This window comes from Bos mutus, chromosome 13, assembly GCF_027580195.1.
Source record: "Bos mutus isolate GX-2022 chromosome 13, NWIPB_WYAK_1.1, whole genome shotgun sequence".
Classification (NCBI taxonomy): Eukaryota; Metazoa; Chordata; class Mammalia; order Artiodactyla; family Bovidae; genus Bos; species Bos mutus.
The window spans coordinates 60,226,778-60,244,565 of NC_091629.1; the positions used below are offsets into that span (position 1 = coordinate 60,226,778).

At 45.7% G+C, this 17,788-nt stretch overlaps 1 protein-coding gene across 1 annotated transcript; it reads left to right on the forward strand.

Moving 5' to 3' along the window:
* The first annotated feature begins 2,309 nt into the window (after positions 1 to 2,309).
* On the forward strand, positions 2,310 to 8,543 carry BAMBI (BMP and activin membrane bound inhibitor). The gene is made up of 3 exons (XM_070381825.1): positions 2,310 to 2,721; positions 6,213 to 6,500; positions 7,261 to 8,543. The coding sequence occupies exons 1-3, from the start codon at positions 2,646 to 2,648 to the stop codon at positions 7,677 to 7,679; spliced, it is 783 nt and encodes a 260-aa protein (XP_070237926.1). The 5' UTR covers positions 2,310 to 2,645; the 3' UTR covers positions 7,680 to 8,543.
* Positions 8,544 to 17,788: the final 9,245 nt, after the last annotated feature.

Here is a 17,788-nt window from a genome sequence, read left to right on the forward strand (position 1 = left end):
GCACACAGATGGACTCTGAATTTGTATTCCATGAAGTGACCTCTAGAGATTGACTAGCATCTCAGTCTAAAGACCCAGAAGAGAGAACCTAATTTGTCCAACTGTCATGTGACAAGCTATCGTCAGAAGGGCAGAGGGCCCTAGGCTGGCGGCCAATGCCCACTCCAGAGAAAATGGACAGTCTCTGAACAGGGCTGGGAAGGCACTCAGAAAGTGTTTACTACAATATGACTTTCATCAACACATCCCCCTACACCCTCTTCCATTAAAAAGTTATTTTTATCTGTATCACAGGTAAATATGGTTATTTCCTGGTGCATCTCTGTCCACTCCTTGCTCCACGTTTCATGCTCCAGCAATAAAGAATTGCTTGTCCACCCATCCACCTACCCCCTCCTTACCACCCACACGCTCCAGTGCGATCAATGAAAATCATGCCCAAGTTCCTGGAGTCCCCTGTGCTTGTAATGGTCCCCTCCCAATTCTTTCAGTCTTTAGGAGTCATGGTGCATGTCACTGCTTCCAGTAGAACTTCTGGACTTGTTTGTCTTCCTGGGCTGATTCCCTCTGCTTTCTTTATGCATCACCACTGTGCTCATAATCTCTATTATCTGCCAGCTCCATTGTTTGTGATTTACTTTTTAGTTTCTGACTTTTAACGCACAAACTGTGAGGCTGAACTACAATGGGTGGTCCAAAAGTTGAATGAATATACTCCAAGTTTCCTGTTAGCTAATAATTGACTCTAGAGTTAAAGGGAGTGTGTCATTACAAGAACAGTATTGTCTGCATAAACCCCTTAGAACTGTTAACTTGTCAAGGAATTAGATGTCAGGAAGTGCTAATCAAACTCCTTCTCAGGGCTGCTGGGCAGCTCCCCTCCTCGACCACTCCCCCAACTAAAGAACCGCCTGCTGTTTACCTGGTGCCCTAACCAGTTTAATTTCCTCTTTGACCTTCTGCTGGACCAGCCCTCTCCTCTTTTAGATGCAATTTTGATCTAGTGAAGTAATGGGCAGAACATCAGTTTATGAAATTATTTTATTTTTCTACATATAGACATTCTTTTTCAAAGGCAATTTCATTAACTACATTCTGAAGCTCTGTGGACTTCCAGCAACTTTTCAAGGTTCGCCTGGATTTTCAGTCCTAGAGACATATATACATAAATATATATAGTTTTTCTTAGTCTTAAAGCTCATTTCTGCACTCTAGTCCTCAAGGTTTGACTGCTCCTCCTGCCTTAACTTTAAATGCGCCTTTCTTCCCCGCCCCACTCCTTGACATTGTTATCAGGTCGCAAAATGTTGGCTGATCCTAAAAGGAAATTTCGCAAATGGTTGACTTTTGTTAATCCCAGGTTTTGGGGAGAGAGGAGGAAAGAGCTGCCCTCAGATAAGAGTTTTAAACTGAATTTCACTTCCACAAAAATAAAAAACAGCATCCTGCCACCCCCCCAACCGCCTTTGGGTACGCTGGGGCGGGCAGCCCCCCAAGTTCTAATAAATGAATTAGCATCTCAGAAAGGAGATCACCGCCAGGCTGATATTGATCAGGGTCAGCCGCTGTGTTTGCCTGCGACTGTTTGGGGGGTGGTTAATTGAGTGTCAGTCTCGGCCTGTGTCGTCTCGCTGGCGCCGGGTGCTTTTGGATTTGCTAATTTTCGTTAAGTGTCTGTAGCCAGCTACTCGTCCCGTCTACCCAGGAGAACTCGGCGGCTCCTGCTGATCAACAGTCTGTCTGTCTGGGCTTTATTGATCACAGGGCGGGCGAGCGAGGCGGATGCGCAGAGGGGAGGGGGAGAAAGGCGGAGAGCGCCCCGCGCCCTGAGGCCCTCCCCGGGCACAAGCAGGCCGGCAGGGCTCACTCTAGGGTCCGCCACGGCTTTCCCCGGGCTCCCGAGGCAGCCGCGCGGCGGGACGGGTCCAAAGGCGGCCACGCGGGTCCCTCGCGAGTTTCGGGGAAACGAAGAGGAAGCCACACGTTGGGGCGCGCCGGCCTGAGGCCGGGTGGGGAGGATCCCTGAAGCAGGGGCCAAAGGCAGGGCCAGAGGCCGAGCTCGACCCGCGGCTCCCTAAGGTCACGGACGCCCGGCCTCCGCGAGGGGGAGCGCGGGAGACGGCCGGCGCCGCCCGCAGCCCAGACGCCGGCGCCGCTCGGAGCCGCGGGGCAGAGCTCTCCGCCCGCGCCCGGCCCGCCCCCCGGCGGAGCGGCTGGAGCCCTGCGGCCAATCGCACGGCGCCAGGGGCGGGGCCCGGGCGGAGTCGGAGTGGGGCGGGGCCTGCTGGCTCCCCGCGCGGGGCGCTATTTACGGCGCGGAGCCGGTCGGACCCAGGCCGGCCCAGGCGGGAGCTCGCGGCGGGCGGTGTCTGCGCACTGGGTTGCTGGTTCCTTCTGCCGAGTGGCCGACCGACGAGAGCAGAGCCTGAAGCCCATCCAGCTGTCGGGCCGAGCGGAGGGAGCCAGGATTGCGGAACCGGACTGTGCCCCTCGCGCCCCTCCAGCCGCTCTCCATGCTCCGGCCGCGGCCCGGCCCCGCGCCCCGGGCATTACCCATGCACTACGCGCGCCGGGAGCCGTAGGCTGCAGCTGAGCCGCGGCTCCGGGAGCCGACGGGGGCGCCGGGGCCGTGGAGGGGGGCGTCCATGGATCGCCACTCCAGCTACATCTTCATCTGGCTGCAGCTTGAACTCTGCGCCATGGCGGTCCTGCTCACCAAAGGTGGGTGCCCGCCGGCCGGCGGGGCGCGAGCTCCCCGGGGAGGGCCGCGGGGTCCCGGGGCTTTGTTAGCGGCGGGAGAGGCGGCCTCCCGCGCCGAGCCAGCAGGTCGCGACAAGTTGTCTGTTCTTAGAAGTCGCGGCGGTGGCTTCGGGTCCACCCGCCCACCCCGGTGTCCCGAGGCCGGGCGCGTGGAGGTGGTGTGAGACCTCGGGGCGAGTGGTTGTCAAACTGTTTGTGCGAGTCTGTCGGTCGTTAACTTCTGAGCGTTTGCAGCCGCGGCGTGGGGCGGGAGTGGCCGGGAGGGACCGCAGTCTCCCGCCCCCCGTTGCACCGTGCCCGAGTGTTTCGTGTGTGTGTCCCGGTTTGAGTCCGAGTGTCTCGGTTTGTGTGCGCGACTCTGTATTTGAATGTGTCTCTGCTGTGAACGTGTGTCTGTATTTGAGTGTTTTTGTCCATGAGTGCACTTGTGTGTCTGTTGTGTGTCTCTCTGTATTGGAACATCTTCACTTGGGAATGTCTCCGTGTTTAAATGTCTCTGTCTGTGAATGTCCGTGTGTGTGTGTCTTACTGTCTTTGTGAGCCCTCGAGTGGTGCCTCCCCGCGTGTAGGTGTCCCAGGTGTGTGTCCGCGTGCAGCGGTGTGGGCAGCGCTACTGCTTGGGGGCTGGAAGGTGTGGACTCCGTCAGCGGTCCCTTTTCCCACTCACATCATATTTTATAAACGCTACTCAAAAAAAAAAAAAAAAAATTGCAGCGGTCAGTTTCTTTTTTTTTTCCTTTGCAGGCTTTCGCCTTTTAGGTGGAAATAACCCAGACAACTCTCTTTTGAATTTCAAGGGCCCTCCACCTCCCCTGCCACGAACTCTGCCTACTGTTTGTCCTGTGAACAGATAATTTTTCTAAAAAATAGGAGGCATTTTTAGCTTTTGCACCACCAACCCCCCCGCCCCCTTTTCTCTAATTGCCATGTAGCAGGCATGAGGTTGAAGGATCAGCCGGGCCAGCAGAGATGATGTGCTACAGTATTTATTTATTTTGGAAGAAAGGCTGTAATTAACCCTAAATAACAGCCCTCGTAGCAGCCTGCAGAGGGAAGCCTCCCGGTCTATCAAAGACCGGCCGAACGGGGCCGGACCGCGGCTGACATAAGTCACAGATACCGAAACTATGCGCCTGATAATGATATAATTAGGGGATCAGAGGTTTCTGACTGCTGCGGACTTCAAAAGCTTTAAAAGAAGCCAGCAGCCTCTCCTGTAGCCGTCCTGACTGAAGCAGACATTTTTGTTTAATCACCACGTACAGTAACCAGAAAGGGGGGCAGACAGAAGAGCATTGTTCCCTGCTTCAAAATACCAGTCCCCTCCTGGCCTTTTCGCATGCCACAGGAAGAAACTTTATGAAACGGCAGAAATATAGTTTTAATACAGTAACACAAAAGTCTATTCAACTTGCTCCAATGTGGCTCCAATTAAAAAAAAAAAGTTGTTAGAACTTTCCTAGTTACCTGTCAAATTTTTATTAGACTGTTTTAGGTCATTGAAAATATAGTCTTTAAAATAGGCTCTCATAAACATTTAAGCAGCATTTTGCTTGTATTCAGCTTTCTTTTTTTCTGCATGAGGTCTGAAGTGCATGGAATCAACATGGACTTTTAATCTGTTTTATTTCTTCTTTCAACCTATATGTGGAATTTGTCAGACTTAGGGATATTCAGTCATCACCCGCTTAAAATCAGTGAGCTTTCTGCAAAAACAGCGGGTAAGCTTGGAGAGAGGAGTAAAGAACTTGTGCAAAGCAGGATTCTAACTGGAAGGTCTTATTTACTGGAGAAGGGAAGGGACCCTGGCCCAGACCTAGGACAGGAGGAGGACCTCTGGCTTTGCATGGTGAAACTCAAGTTGGCAAAGATCTGTGTTTAGTTGGCTGGGTTTTCTTTCTTTCTTTTTTTTTTTTTTTAAAGAACTGAAGCACTAGGAGCCTTATGGTGGCATGGAATTTGGACAGATAATTAAATGAGACATCTTACTCAGGCATTCACGAAAGGAGGAGAAAGAAGAAAGGTGAGGCTGGGAGGAGATTTGTAGAGCAGCAGTGCCTGGTGTTGGTGTTTAGTTTCAGAGCTTTGGTTTCAGAGCTTTGGTTTCTGTAACTAAGACTTCAGATGGAGAAGCTGGGGAGAGGCATGTACCTGAGTTCAGTTCACAGCAGGCTACAGCCGTGGCCTGTGACAGTGGCCGAGGTCCACCAGGTCAAGTATCATGTGAGTGATCTTTCCCAGCCCCAGATTGTTTCAACCAGAAATTGACATGGAAGTCTCAGATCTTGTGGCAGAATGTTAACCCGCTTGCAACTCACAAACTAAGTTTTATAAAGGAAACTTTTAATCACTTCCTGTAGAAAAATTTGAGGTTTCCTTAAGGATTTTTCATTCAAGCAGCAGAGGATTTTCAGTTTCAATGTTTCCCGTTTTAGATCCCATGTTGAATTACACATAAAACTGGGGAGTTGAGGGGTGGGGGGAGGAGGGAGCCTTGCAGTTTCACCCCCTCCTCCCTGCCCCCAGTTTTATGACTTTCCATTTGGGCTGAAAGAAATTGACTTTGGCAAGCAAACCACTAATTGTAAACTGCCTAGTTCCTGTTTTACAATATCTGACTAAAAGCTCCCCTGCATGAACAGATCTTTATAGGCAAAGTTTGCCTTTTCTAGAGAGGTTGCAAATAGCTGCCCAGTTTCATAGTTTTAAAACCTCCTGACCAGAGCAATTTCTAGATTGTTGTGTTTCTAGTTAATAACTTTATAAGGTGTTAGCGAAAGCTCTTAAACCTTGGCACAGCCCTTCGAGGTAGTAAACAATTCAGCAGTTCCGATCAAATATTTATACTGACAAAATCAAAAAGCCTAGCATTTTACGTTGTATGGTCATGTAGGATTAAAACAAGTCAATAATGTAATTTACCTTACGGTAGGAGAAATCCTGGTGATGATTATTTTGCTTCAAAGACAAAAGTGTTTTTAATTACTTGCTAGCTTATCCTACACTGAACTTTCATCCTCTGCTATGTGGATTAATACATTTCTAAGATGATATTTACCTGACTTGGGATTCGAGCACTGACTTGCACAAGGGGCTCTAGGGATCCATGTGGTCAGCCCTTCTAAGCCCTCAGCTGAATATTCCCTAAAGTGAATGTCTTCGAAATTTGGGGTCTGGTGGCGCTAGCGGTAAAGAACCCACCTGTCAATACAGAAGACTTTAGAGACACAGGTTCAGTCCCTGGGTCGGGAAGATCCCCTGGGGGAGGGCATGGCAACCCACTCCAGTATTCTTGCCTGGAGAACCCCATGGACAGAGGAGCCTGGTGGGCTACAGTCCATGGGATCTCAAAGGGTCAGACATGACTGAGCGACTTAGCACAGCACAGTTGTTGAAGCTGATGCTTTATCTGGTCTCTGAAGCCATTTGATGCAATTGCCCATCATTTTCAGGTGAAATCAGATGCTACTGTGATGCAGCCCACTGCGTGGCTACTGGTTACATGTGTAAATCTGAGCTGAGCGCCTGCTTCTCCAGACTTCTGGATCCTCAGAACACCAATTCCCCGCTCACCCATGGCTGCCTGGACTCCCTGGCAAGCACAGCGGACATCTGCCAAGCCAGACAGGCTCGCAACCACTCCGGCAGCCCCTTGCCCTCTTTGGAGTGCTGTCACGAAGACATGTGCAACTATAGGGGGCTACAGGATGTCCTCACCCCGCCCAAGGGGGAGGCCTCAGGTAGGAGTGGCACCCCCCTGACCAAACCCTCGCTTGGCCTCTAGGCTTGTGACAGCCGTGGCTTTGTCTGTCTGCTATTGATTTTGTTGTTGATGTAATTAGAGACGGCTGAGGGAGAAGCCAGGCTGGGTGCAAAGATGCATCTCCATTGAGTGACTTTCATGTCTGCCTGAGCCCTAGATATCTGTCTGCATAATAGGTTTTGCCTGTTTTTTTTCCCAATATTTTGAAGCCATTAAAAGGCCATTAATAATCAAAATAAACAAATGTTTTTGGAAGCACCTCTGCCTCGTTGGGCAGCATTTCTGTTCTAAATGTTGATTGAATCGGAAACCTCTGTTTAAAGGGATTGCTGTTGTTCAGTCACTCAGTTGTGTCCAACAGTTTGTGACCCCATGGACTGCAGCACGCCCGGCTTCCCTGTCCTTCACCACCTCCTGGAGTTTGCTCAAACTCATGCCCATTGAGTTGGGGATGCCATCCAACCATCTCCTCCTCTGTCATCCCCTTCTTCTGCCCTCAATCCTTCGAAGCATCAGGGTCTTTCCCAGTGAGTCGGCTGTTTGCATCAGGTGGCCAATATATTGGAGCTTCAGCTTTAGCATCAGTCCTTCCAATGAATATTCAGGGTTGATTTCCTTTAGGATTGACTGGTTTGATCTCCTTTAAGGGGGGGTACTGCATTTAAAAGGAGAGATGCTCTCACAAAGCTCCAGGAAAGGGTGACCATGTTTGATGGGTTTGCTTTTGCCCCCTCTAGGACAAGGGAACAGGTATCAGCACGATGGTAACAGAAACCTCATCACCAAAGTGCAGGAGCTGACGTCCTCCAAAGAGCTGTGGTTCCGGGCAGCAGTGATCGCAGTTCCCATCGCTGGGGGGCTGATCCTGGTGTTGCTAATTATGCTGGCCCTGAGGATGCTGCGGAGCGAGAACAAGAGGCTGCAGGAGCAGCGGCAGCAGATGCTCTCACGTTTGCACTACAGCTTCCATGGACACCACTCCAAAAAGGGGCAGGTGGCGAAGTTGGACTTGGAGTGCATGGTGCCCGTGAGTGGCCATGAGAACTGCTGTCTGACCTGCGATAAGATGAGACAAGCCGACCTCAGCCACGACCGCATCCTGTCGCTTGTGCACTGGGGCATGTACAGCGGGCACGGGAAGCTGGAGTTCGTATGACTGGGCCTCACGGAACTGGATGTCTGGGACCCTCTTGAGTTCTGCTGGGTGGGAGCACTTTATCTGAAGAAAAAACTAACTCGCGTCATCATCTGCGAGAGATGGAATGACCTCTGCAAACAGCATCTTGGCTATTTCTTCTGAAGGATTATTTGCACAGACTTAAATACAGTCAAAATGTATTATTTCCTTTAAAATTATTAAAAAGCAAAGAGAGGACTCTGTACACTGTTACCAGGGTTATTTGCATCCAGAGGGAGCTAGAATTGAGTACCTAAATAAACAAATGTGTTCTCTGTAAGCTCCTACATCTGGATTTATTGTAAAGATTTAAAATATATATATATATATATTTTGTCTGAAATTTAGTGGTGTCTTGTCATAAATTAAAAACTAAGCCGGAAGGGCAAGGAACTACATGTTAATTATACAACTGAAGACCTATGATTGCTCAGTGTAGGATCTCAACTATAGATTTTGGCTTGACTCTTTTTTTCTTAACAAGACCAAGATCTTGTTTGTTCTTACATGGCCAATGTGTCATTTTCTTACAGCGTGGAGAATTTCTAAATGTGTACTGCCCATCATTCAGTGTCTTACCCACAGTTTTTTGTTAGGATAATTCTGGTTTTAGCTTTCATCAAAGAGAAATTGGAAACTTATTTATACCTGAGTCAGATATCATTGATCAATTTCCGAAGTTGCCTTAGCAAAAGGTGATATTTATCAGCTTGGTCCAAGTGCTCTGGAATTTGTTTTTAAATGTGTCTCTACCTCCCATCAGAAAAGGAAAAAAGCCTACTAAATGAATCTTTTTTTTTTTTTTCAAAGTTAATCACTGTCTACTTTTACTGTTAATTAATTCATCAGTTTATTCTGGACTTAATTAAATATTTTGGACCCCAAATTAGCCAAACATTATTGTCTCATGCTTGTAGTTTTTAAACCTTCCTTCAACAGAGTGTTATAATGATAAATTTTTTTTACTTCTCAATCTTAGAGTTTCAATAGTGAACATTATACGTCAGTTAAGATTTAAATAATAATTTCTCCCCCAAATGATTCTTTTATTAATATAATCAAATAGACTGTTGATTTTAGCCACTAACACACTAAATAATAGTGTTTCCACTCCTGGAGGACTTTGGCAATAAAGCCCAGCCTGAATTTAAAGCTATGCCAGATGTGTACTTTTCCTCTAAAATGGGTCTTTATTATTATCTTAAATATGAGAATAATTTGTAGGTTCTTTTCTTGATTCTTTTGTATATTTGAAACTTTTGCTTAAAAATTAACCTATAGCCTGCATATTTGAGTACCTGTGGGGTTTCCTTTTATGAATGTTAAAAAGGATTTTTTGCATATATTCGGGGATATTTTATGATCAGCATACTTTGGGTCCCTTAAGACAGGTGCCGTCACTCAGTTGATGGAAGAATCTGAGTTGAAATGAGTAGTCTAAAAATGAATACCTAGGTTATTTAATAACTAATAAGCCACAGCCCCAAATAAATTAGGCTATGGAATAAATACGCGTTTTAATAAATGACGGCATTCATATTGTGCTTTTTGAGACTGAGAATTCTTGCATGTGTGACTTACAGTTCATAAAGTGTTACATTTTCTGTGCATCCATTTTTTTTGAGAGAGTTAAAGAATTTGGGGGCCTAACTCTCCAAACCTAAGGGAAGAGAAGGAATCAAAATGGCCAGTTAGTGAAATTTTTGCCCTCACCATCTCTTTCAAGCTTTAGATCAAATTACAGTAGTTTTGGGGCTTGAAGATTAAAAGGCTTCTTGTCTCTTCTGTGTTCTTATGTCATGAGTGCATCGTGCAAGTACCATGGATTCTAAAGTGGCCTCTCCTTGCTCACCCTGCTGTTTCTTATTCATCACATTTCTTCCCAATACCAGTTAATTAGGAGCTCAGGAATTCATTAGGAAATAAAACCATGAAGGATTGAAATTCATCCTCTTTGAAACAATTTGACAACAGTGAACTCCAGGGAAGTTACAGGAACTTCCTCTGGAGAAGACCCAGGGAAGCCCTGGTGTGTGTGGGTGCTAAGATCACAGACCTTTAATAGATGAATAGAAAAGCCTCCACCTGGTTCTTTTGGGCTGAGCTTAAATCTGCAAGGCTGTTCACACTTCCCTGTTGGGTAGGCTGCTGGCTCTGTGCCCACAGTGGGGCTCTAGTTGTAGCCACGTAATAGGTGGGCCCTGTCTCTTTTCCTAACAAATCCTCTCCCTTATTTAATATTTGTGTATTGCTGCCACCAGTTTTAAAGTCAAATCTGCACATAACTTGGCCTTTCAGCAAAAATATTGTAGGTTTCTCCACTTTGATTTTTCTAAGAGCTAAATATAAAGTCTACTTTTGGTTCCCTGTGAGAATGTAGAGGTTGCCAAGAGTGGAGATAAAAGACCCTTCATGAAATTGCGACCTACCTGATTCGGTGATGTAAGGAGGATGACGGGTTTGTTTGTTTTTCCCTCGTAGAGATGTTTGCCGTTCCTTGGAGGTGTCAGTGCATGGCTGGGCTGATCAGGAACAGTCCTTGTTTAATGTGGACATAGAACTCCCCCCAAAAGTGATTTTCCCTTTTTAAGCGGAAATTTGCCCAAACCAGAGATAAATGGTTGTCATGATATTTCTGTATCTGCACCCCTTAAACATTCTGCCCCTTCTGAAAAAACTCTGTCTGTGGTTACATCTTTTATGTTATTCCCCCCTCCCCCTCCCCGTCCCGTCCCTTCCCTTATTTTGAATGGCTCCGAGGCTTCCTAGAAATTGACTGGTGTGTCTCTAATTTCTGCTGAACTGATTTTATTAAAAACACTGCACCATAGGGGGTTTGACCTCCCTCCTAAAATACCAAACATGTCTGCTTTAGAAAATCACAAAGGTCTCTTCTGAAGATCTTGTAAATCTGGTTTCAATATGGCTTGATTATAGACTAAAAGCTTGAAAGCGGTGGCATCTAGTATCGAGTCTGGAAGTAGCCTTTTTGGGGCCAGGACAGCTTTTTTCTTTAAAGCCTTTAATTGGTCCTCTTCTGTGTCTCTTCACCCACATAACTTTAAACCTTCAAAAGCTACATGGTGTGATGAGGTTGAACTTAGCCAAGGGAGCAATCAAGAGCACTTGGGCATCTCGCAGCCTGGATTCCTATGTAGACTCCATTCCCATCAGCTGTGTGAACTTGGGCACTTAGGCTCTTTGGCTACTCAAGTTTGGTTCCCCATACCATGGGGGCAGTAATTACACTTTATATGACAGTTGTGGGGAGGTATGGAAGTAGGTCGGAGAAGGCGATGGCACCCCACTCCAGTACTCTTGCCTGGAAAATCCCATGGATGGAGGCACCTGGTAGGCTGCAGTCCATGGGGTCGCGAAGAGTCGGACATGACTGAGCGACTTCATTTTCACTTTTCACTTTCATGCAGTGGAGAAGGAAATGGCAACCCACTCCAGTGTTCTTGCCTGGAGAATCCCAGGGATGGGGGAGCCTAGTGGGCTGCCTTCTATGAGGTCGCACAGAGTCTGACACGACTAAAGCGACTTAACAGCAGCAGCAGCAGCTGCATGGAAGTAGGTATTCCTACCAATACAAGAGTCTTGGATGAACTCAAGTGGCCCCTAAATCCTCAAAATTGTCCTGACAAGTTTTTATTTGTCCCTACTATTTATACAGTGAATATTTTTGTTTGACTTTTTAGTGTTTCAGATAACACATTTGAGGTTTGCAAGCCCTTCAGTCACCTGCAGACTGGATTTAGCTTTTTAAAAATTTGTTTTCAATTGACTGCTTTTATTGAATGGCATCACAGACTCAATGGGCATGAATTTGAGCAAACTCTGGGAGATAGTGAAGGACAGGGAAGCCTGGTGTGCTACAGTTCATGGGGTTGGTCATAAAGGGTCGGACTCGACTGAGTGACTGAACAACAGTCTCTCCTAGGTACAAATTATGTTGGTTTGTAACTATTTACTTTTGGAATAATCTATATGGCTACTTAGACGCTTACTTCTTGGAAGAAAAGTTATAACCAGCCTAGATAGCATATTGAAAAGCAGAGACATTACTTTGCCAACAAAGGTCCATCTAGTCAAGGCTATGGTTTTTCCAGTGGTCATGTATGGATGTGAGAGTTGGACTGTGAAGAAAGCTGAGCGCCGAAGAATTGATGCTTTTGAACTGTGGTGTTGGAGAAGACTCTTGAGAGTCCCTTGGACTGCAAAGAGGTCCAATCAGTCCATTCTGAAGGAGATCAGCCCTGGGATTTCTTTGGAAGGAATGATGCTAAAGCCGAAACTCCAGTACTTTGGCCACCTCATGCGAAGAGTTGATTCATTGGAAAAGACTCTGATGCTGGGAGGGATTAGGGGCAGGAGGAGAAGGGGACGACAGAGGATGAGATGGCTGAATGGCATCACTGACTCGATGGACGTGAGTCTGAGTGAACTCCAGGAGTTGGTGATGGATAGGGAGGCCTGGCGTGCTGCGATTCACGGGATTACAAGGAGTCGGACACGACTGAGCAACTGAACTGAACTGAACTGATAGAACCTTTCCATTGTGTGTACCTATTCTGTTTTTCCATATTTGACAGAATGAAGTTCTGTTAGAATTTCAGCTGCTCCGGGTGGTTAATCCATTGAGAAGATCACAGGAGCCAGGTTAGGTGAGAGAAGGTGTCAGAACTGCTTGAACAGTATGTGTCTGATTGATGCATTCAATTACATTTGGCCTCATAGGTAGTCCCAACAAAATCCAATGATTCTGTTGGCTTGGGGGACTTTCTGAATTTTGGGGGGGCACCCTACTTAGTGAGCAACTTAATTTCCCTGGATGAAGTTAATTTAGTTACTCTGTGGATCATAGTCATCATGAGAAAATAAGTTGCTCCAACATCCACATGCTCCCTCCCCACCTCACCTCCTGCAACTCATTCAGTGCATGTTGCCCTCACTCTGCAGACTTAAAAAAAATCAGATCATTGATCTGAGAATTTGAGATCCAATGAAATAATGAAATTAAACACTTTCAAGTTTTGACATCTCTTTACTGGAAGTACAGTTTTAGACTTTAAACACACCCTTGTTGATTTGCTAACACTGCTAACAGTTCTGTGGTGTGGTGGTATCGTTCCCTGGTCTGCCATTCCAGAAGTTTGGAGATGGAACTGAGAAGGGGGAAGGACTGAGTTTAACCAGATAGGGGTTTACTTTTAACAAGGCAGCAATTTTCCAATGGTTCTGCTTTGTAGAGTTTACAAGTATTTGTTACTAAGGGAGGGCTACCAACCATTCCATTCGGCTGCAAACTTTCCCCTTTGTATGAATATGAACGGTGGTAACCAGATAGGCATTGATGAGCAATCTTGGAAGATTCTTTGGATAAGCAGTTAGATAGTGTCTCAAGGCATTTAAGGAGATTGTCAAGACTTTAAGGAGATTCATTCTTCCTGGTAGCCAGTGGCCAGATGGCCTCTTGGGGGCTATTTCAAATTTGTATTTAGCTGCCTGTATCTTGCAGATTAGATTGATATTGGACTAAGCCTGAACAGAAGCCTGAGAAGATGAGTTGATAACTATTAGTATTTATCACACACTGTATGTATAAACAAAGGCCATTCCAGCCAAGGGTCTTAGTAATCCTGGAATGATTTTATGTTTAACAAATTTCAAGACAGTGTGAAAAAAAAAAAAAAAGACAGTGTGTAAGTAGATGTTGGAATTTGTCAGCGGTTTGTTTTTAGACATGTGAAGACTGAAAGATCTTGCGTTACAAACCTAATGGAACAAAAATTGTTTAAGCAGTGAAAACCAAGCGAAATGCATGAAGCTCCTTATCCTGGGTCTCTCCCTCTCGGAACTGCCCTGGGTCTGATGAGAACAGTGGAGAAACACCACACTTCAAGCAGTTTATCTCTTTTCAAGTGTTAGATGTTCAGGTGGAAACATGTTTTACTAAATGTAGTGGATGTGATTTTTTAAAAAAATTATTTATTTTTAATTGAAGGATCCTTGCTTTGATACCACAGATTTTAACTCACTGTTGCCTTGGTGAACTGGGTATTTCTCACCTGGACTTAAGGCTTAAACTGTGAACTCCCAGCAGGGAGGATCTAGGATTAGTCACCTATGTAGATTTCCAAAATCCAAGGGGAGAAGGAGATGAAGGAAAGATCAAGGCTTCTTGTCAACAGGTGCCTGAGTTTAGATTGTCAGTAAATAAACATTGTCTTTCTGTTTGTTTCTTTACCCCAAACTATTGTTTCTACCGGCAGCCTAAAGGAAAACGAATTACTTATGAAGGGTTTGAGGTGTGGCCAGCTTGTAAAGTTAGCGCAGCCTCTAAGCTCACTGAAGGAAACAGACTCACCAAGAAGTACGTCCTCACTGCGCATGAATCCAAGAGTTGTATTTTCATCTTATTATTTTAAAATATTCAAAGTTTCGTCAAACATGGTTTCTCTCAGGAGTTAAGAACAAGCCCCTGAGAGCTGTGGTCGTCACAAAGTTCAAGGATCCGGAATGTGCGGGCAGACACACCATTTCATCTTTAATGGTTCGTCTCAGCCCCACTGGGGCAAGTTCAGCAAGTGCTTTTTTCTTCTCTTGGAAATGAGCCTCTGACCAGAGGCTGTAATGAAAGCAGTGTATAGTTTGCTGAGTCTTTCATTCAAGAGCACACCAAAAGTTAAAAATAAATCCCCTGCCCCCCTCAAACATTTAGCATTTTGATTTGAAAATGCTTTCACTTCAAAACTCAAGTGGTTCTGGTGCATCCATTTACAGTTTTATAATTTAGACTTTTGCAGGGCTTTCTTTTATTGTATTATTATATAGTTTATATTATTTTAATATAATTATTATATCACTATGATGATATAATTAATATAATATCATAATGTGCGTGTTCCGTCACTTAAGTTGTATCTGACTCTTTTGTGACCCCATGGACTATAGCCCACTATGCTCCTCTCTCCGAGATTTCCCAGGCAAGATTACTGGAATGGGTTGCCATTTCCTTCTCTAGGGATCTTCCTGACCCAGGATTGAACCCATATGATAAAATTGATAGAACATCAATAGCATTAATTTATTGATATTGTTTATGTATTTCTACATATATCAATAACTTATTGATATTTATAATTTATATATAAATATACCAATAATTTATTAATCATATTAATATAATACCATAATATATAATATAATTTATATATACCGAGTGTAGCCAAAAATATTCTATGTGTGTGTGTTAGTTGCTCAATTGTGTCTGACTCTTTGTGACCCCATGGATTGTAGCCCACTAGGCTCCTATGTCCATGGGATTCTCCAGGCAAGGATACTGGAGTCGCTTGCCATTCCCTTCTCCAGGGAATCTTCCTGACCCAGGGACTGAACCTGGATCTCTGAATTGCAGACAGATTCTTTACTGTCTTAGCCACCAGGAAATCTGTAAAAACAATTCTATATTATATTATTATTTTTTATCATATCATTTATTATATATATATAATTTTTCTTAAGAAATAAATAACCAAAGGTAAATTTAAAAAAATGTATGGGTAGAGGATGATCATTTGTGCCTTTCCAATCTTTGCATTATTTCTAGTTTCCCACAGTCCCTTTATTTATTTAGCAATATTTTGTATGTACATGTATTTACATTTTCCATGAGACCTGGCTCAAACCAAAGTCAACCTGCCTCCAGTAGTGTTTGCTAAAAATACAGATAAAGTGTGGAAAGGAGAAACCCCATTTCTCCAAAAGCAGCACTGTTGTTGTCTGTCAACATTTTCAAAGGCGAACTTCCCTGCAAACCTGGTGTGGCTGCCAGCCCGCTGGACTCCCCCGGACTCTTCCTGTCCGTAAGCTTGGAGGGGGCACTGCTGTCGGAGGCTGCCTGAAGGCAGATAGTCCGTCCCTCTGGGATGCTAATGTCAAGGGTCATTTCCCAGGCCTGACACTTGATTGTGAAGCAGGTTCGGAGGTCAGCCTTTTCTGGCGCTGGTTTGTGACAAGCACTAGGAGTGGACCATAAACCCCCTCGTCCTTACCCATCTTGTTTAACCACAGGAGGCTGTCGGTTGGTATTTATATGCAAATTGGGGTGAGTACCTAACAGGTGGCTTTGAAATGTTCAATTTGTTTATCTCATCGTGGGAAGCCCCGCCTTTTCTCGGTGGGGGAAGATTTATGGGGCTGTTTTTCCTGGCTCTCAGCAGTGAATTAAGTCCAGCGGGGCCCTTGGCGTATTCATTCACTCAAGCTGGCCATCAGGAGTGGAAGCTCTGCTGGCCCTGGGGACTGACGTGGACAGAGGGGCCCCTGGGAAGGCACTTGCTCTCAGGTGGGGACAGCAGGCAATGGAAAAAGAAAAAACTCCTATTTTCAGAATACTACCACACAAATATCTCATCTGGAAAAAAAATAAACTGGCCATTTCCCTTGGCCTCCTCTCCACACCTGTTCCGGGAAAACGTCCGTCCTTCCTGGGCTTGAAGAAGGTCTGCCAGAAGTCTCTCTCTAGGAGGGTCTATGTAGGAACTTGTTTTAGTCAGAGGTTCAAAGTGCTCATTGTTACGTGTTAACAGTCCTTGTGGACCTAGGAGCCTGGTGGGCTACAGTCCACAGCGTCGCGGAGTTGGACACGACTGGAGTGACTGAGCGGACACACACACAGGGGTCAGGGTGGGTATGGTTTTGGCTCAAGGGACCTGGCTTGTCACGTGTGGTGTGGTCTCAGCCTAACCGTGAGCTCTGTTTCCTCACTGACACAATGAGGATGGTAATGTTATCTTACATAGATTGAGATTGGGTTGTTGGGAGGATTAACTAAGATAAAGATTTAGCTCCATTCCTTGCAGAGTTGTAAATGTTAGCCATTACTGCAAGGTATTGTTCCTTCACAAACCCTCTCAAAGATTAGAGTGCCCTGGGGAACCCCACGCCTACTCTACAGACCTGGAGCCAGACTGGATGAATTCACAGATCTAGTGATGTTTAATCATTTGTATTACTGAGTGTCTTTAATTTATCCAAGTTAGCCTTCCGTGTTTATAGTTTGCTCGAGACAGTAGGAAAGGGGCTTCCCTTTTCCTGGCGGTCCAGTGGTGCTCCGGCCACTGCAGTGAGAAGTCCATGCACTTCATCTGGGGAGTAGCCTTTGCTCACCACAACGAGAGAAAGCCTGAACGTAGCAATGAAGTCCCAGTGTACGGAAAGAAAAAAAAAAAAAAGAGTAGGAAAGCAACCTCATTTTGATGTAAAAATATTGAAACTACAATATCCTTGGTAGGAAAAGGTGACTTATTAGGAACCACTGTGATGTCCGCATTAGCCCAGAGCCCATTGTGGGAACACTCCCCACAGTCAGGAAGGGCATGTTACCTGCTCCCTTGGACAACATACGCCTGTTTTTGCATTTGCATTCTGTTAATGAATACACACCTGTCGACTGTGCGACTTTGCCCTGCTGACCTGTTGACGGGTGACCAGCCGCAGTTCACCGCTTCAAGCCCAGGTAACTCAGACTCGTGGCCCAACCCCCTGTCTTGCCACTTGGGAGTCCATGTGCTGGTCTGGTGAGGGTCACTCCTATCAAGGCAAGAGGTGAACTAAAATGTTGTACTGGAACATTCCTGGATTCTGTAAATAGAGTAAGGACTGTTCTCATGAGAATCCGTGTTTTTTTTTAATTTATTTTTTAATTGGAGGATGATTGCTTTACAGTATTGTGTTGGCTTCTGCCATACATCAACATGAAGAATCCGTTTCTACGAAATCTGTTGGTCCGACACCATACTGCAGTTTTGATGACGGGAGTGCTCAGTCGCTTCAGTTGTATCCGACTCTTGGCAACTTCAAGGCTGCTCTGAATTCATAGGCCTATGAATGACTAGCTGGGCCTTGTGGCATGAGATGTTACAGGTTTTCTGACCAAACGGTTGGCCCACGAAGGCAGCTGGTCAGGGCTGACAGCTACTTGCTCACCTGCAGAGGGTGAGCGGGGGCTCCACCCAGCCTGTCAGAGAGGGTCATCGCCTCCCTGGCCAGGCCGAGTGGGGATGTGCAACCCCTAGTGGTGG